This window comes from Piliocolobus tephrosceles, chromosome 5 (assembly GCF_002776525.5).
Source record: "Piliocolobus tephrosceles isolate RC106 chromosome 5, ASM277652v3, whole genome shotgun sequence".
NCBI lineage: Eukaryota > Metazoa > Chordata > Mammalia > Primates > Cercopithecidae > Piliocolobus > Piliocolobus tephrosceles.
Genome location: NC_045438.1, coordinates 61,109,739 through 61,112,825, shown reverse-complemented (window position 1 = coordinate 61,112,825; position 3,087 = coordinate 61,109,739). Strand labels below are relative to the sequence as shown.

General features: G+C 39.3%; 1 protein-coding gene across 1 annotated transcript; it reads right to left on the bottom strand.

Annotated features, from left to right (window-relative positions):
- Positions 1-939: 939 nt before the first annotated feature.
- On the bottom strand, positions 940-2,566 carry LOC111538575 (60S ribosome subunit biogenesis protein NIP7 homolog). The gene has a single exon (XM_023206034.1). The coding sequence runs from the start codon at positions 2,526-2,528 to the stop codon at positions 1,986-1,988; it is 543 nt and encodes a 180-aa protein (XP_023061802.1). The 5' UTR covers positions 2,529-2,566; the 3' UTR covers positions 940-1,985.
- Positions 2,567-3,087: the final 521 nt, after the last annotated feature.

Sequence of the window (3,087 nt, the reverse complement as noted above, 5' to 3'; positions counted from 1 at the left end):
ATTGTACCCCAAACCTCAGCATCATGCAATATACCCAGGTAACAAACGTGCACGTGTATCCCCTGAATCTAAAATAAAAGCTGAAACTAATTTTTTTTAAAAAAAAAGGAGAGAAGGAAGCTGGAGGCAGGTCATGAAAAGTTCACTCTGCCAAGCTGTAGAATTTGGACAGAAAAAATATCCTAAATGTTAATGAGTTAGCCCAGTGGCCTGGAAAAGCTAATCACAGTCATTTCCCTGCAAGGGAGCTACCCATCCATTCTCCTGGAAGAGCAGAGCTACAACCAATCCAATTTAACCAGCCAATCAGAAAAAGATGTCTGGTTCTGTTTTGACTGTTAATGATTATTTTGAATTGACCTATTTCTCCTGTTTCAGAAAAGAGATAAATAGGAATTTTATAGATTAACATGGACAAAAACATTATGCAATTTTACTAAGTTGGAGTGCCAAGGACCAAACACCATAGACCTGTATGGGATTTATACTGGGCAACGTACTTGACTTCTCTGTGCTTCAAATTCTTCATCTGTGAATTGTTTTTTTTTTTTTTTATAAAAGCAGGAGTCGGTAATGTTTTATTCTTAAAAACTTCACCTTTGGAACTTAAAATAAGCAGTATATTCATTAAAGAAATAGTTTAGTTTTGCAATACAGGAAGTTTTTAAATTTTTTGTCTATAAAATGTTACCAAAGAAATATTCTAATGATCTTAAAATAACTTTGGGAGGCACGGGGAAGGACAAAGGGACTTAATTTTTATGTCGCGGTCTTTGATCAGTGCTTTTAGTTCAATCCAGTCAAGTAAGTGAAAAAAACATTCCAGCTTAGGATCATTCCATCCAAGAAAAATACTGAGAAAACAGCTTGTAAAAAAGAAGGTAATATAATCAAATTATACTCATAAAACTCTACACTTAATAACAGGAATACATAATATATATAATATAAAAATAATTCTTACAATTTATTCCACACCTATCATTTCCCAGGCACTGTACACCGTACTAGATGCTTTACAATGAGACAGAGTCTCACTCCGTTGCCCAGGATGGAATGTGATGGCACCATCTCAGCTCACTGCAACCTCTGCTTCCCCGGTTCAAGCCATTCTCCTGCCTCAGCCTCCCAAGTAGCTAGGACCACAGCCACGTGCCACCACACCTGGCTAATTTTTTTTATATTTAGTAGAGATGGGGTTTCACCATGTTGGCCAGGCTGGTCTCAAACTCCTGACCTCAAGTGATCCATCCGCCTTGGCCTCCCAAAGTGCTGGGATTACAGGCGTGAGCCACTGTGCCCAGCCTACAATCATGATTTCTAATTCCAAAAATCAGAATTTCTAATTCTCAGGTAGATGGCCAAAGCTATTTTTTAAGTTTTGTATCTTTTTAAACAGAAGAAAACAAACCTTATTAAAGCTGAATGACTCATTCGAGGCCATATAGCTGGTAGGTGGCAGAAGTGGGGTTTGATTACGTTTTTCTTTCATACCACACACCAATTATCGTATGGAAAAATAGCTGAATTGCTCTTACTGTTTTAGACAAATTTCATTTTTAAAACCCCACATGTGGTTTATTATTCTGTTATGGAAATATCTATCTTGCATATTAATAAAAAAGACAATCCCTGTGTTCTTATCATGAGTTTAGAAAACAAAGTGTTATCACAGATAACAAGCTATTCTTGTTCCTAGTTCCAATGATTTTGAACCTATTTCTCAGAACAAGAAGCCCTCTGATTCAAATATGAAACAGAGTATTCTATTTCATCACAAACACAAAGGTCTGAAACCCCATTTTTGAGCTATCTCTGTATATAATAAGAATCCAGCCTGTATTTGTCAATGATAGAGAGTACAGTAAACAAGAAGTCCCGAAGAGGTCAGAGTGTTGACAAAATTCAACACGATGGTGGAGTCCACACAAACACAGGAAACAACGCTCGGCCCTTCCATACAGCCGCCTGTTCTTGCAATGACTTTAAGTCAACGTCTCTTCATGCCGCACATATTCCCCAACGTCTGCCTGATGAAATACCACAATCGCCATGGGGTCTACTTTTCTGCAGTCTTGTGTAGATTTTGCTGCCACCCCAAAACCCAAAGGGATGTCTGCCATGGAGTACACCACCACGCCCTGGTACTGAGAAGTATTTTCAGTGATTCGACCCAGACCAGATTTCAACACATGGTTCCCATACAGAAACGACTGCTCTGCACCAGGCTTTATCCATACTTTATACTTGGCATAAGGTGCAAGGTAATCTAGGGCTGTGACGTGCAACCGAAACTTGTGGGTTTTAGTGAATTTTCCAAAGCAGGTCCCCAGCGACACCAGCTTGTCCCCGGAGATATTAGCGGCCAGCTTCATAATCTTCTCACTCACATAGTACACCCGGTCGTTGTGCAGACGGAAACAGTAGGTGCCATCGGGCCGGTCCACCAGCAGCTGAAGATTCTCCCCGATATATTTCGCGATCTTCTCAAACATGACACGGGTCTCTTCTTCAGTCAAAGGCCGCATTTTCTCCGTGGGTTGGAACACCGGATCCCATCTGTGAATTGTTATACCACCACCTATTTCACAAGGCTGTCCGGGGATCTGATGAGCTAATAAATGCAAAGTGCTTGAAACAGTGCCTGGAAGACAGTAAATACTATTTAAGAGTTTACTATTATTATTGGGCATTACCTGGATGTCTAGCAGCAGTAAATATATCTGGGGAAAAAATCTATTGAGGATCCAAATAATATGGCAAATGACAATATTTTACTGTGTAGATGAGTATTGGAAAACATATTACCTATCTGGACAAATAGGAGACAACATCTGAAAGCAATTAAAGGAGAATTAATAAAGAAAAATTGGGTAAATTATCTGTGAACAATAGCCTCATAAATGTGCCATTATGAAAACCCGGCTTTGAGCAGAAGGTTCACAAAGAGAAAGTGGGAAAGAGTGAGCGAGAAAGTGGGGAGTAGAATAGGCTATTATGGATAAATCTTTTGGAGCAAATATTATGGATAAGTCTTATGGATAAATCTTATGGTCTTCTGGAGCATGGGTGAATGATATGATCTGC

Bases quoted from the DNA above. Each gene is read 5' to 3' on its own strand.
- LOC111538575 (XM_023206034.1), bottom strand. From the start codon at position 2,528: ATGCGGCCTTTGACTGAAGAAGAGACCCGTGTCATGTTTGAGAAGATC.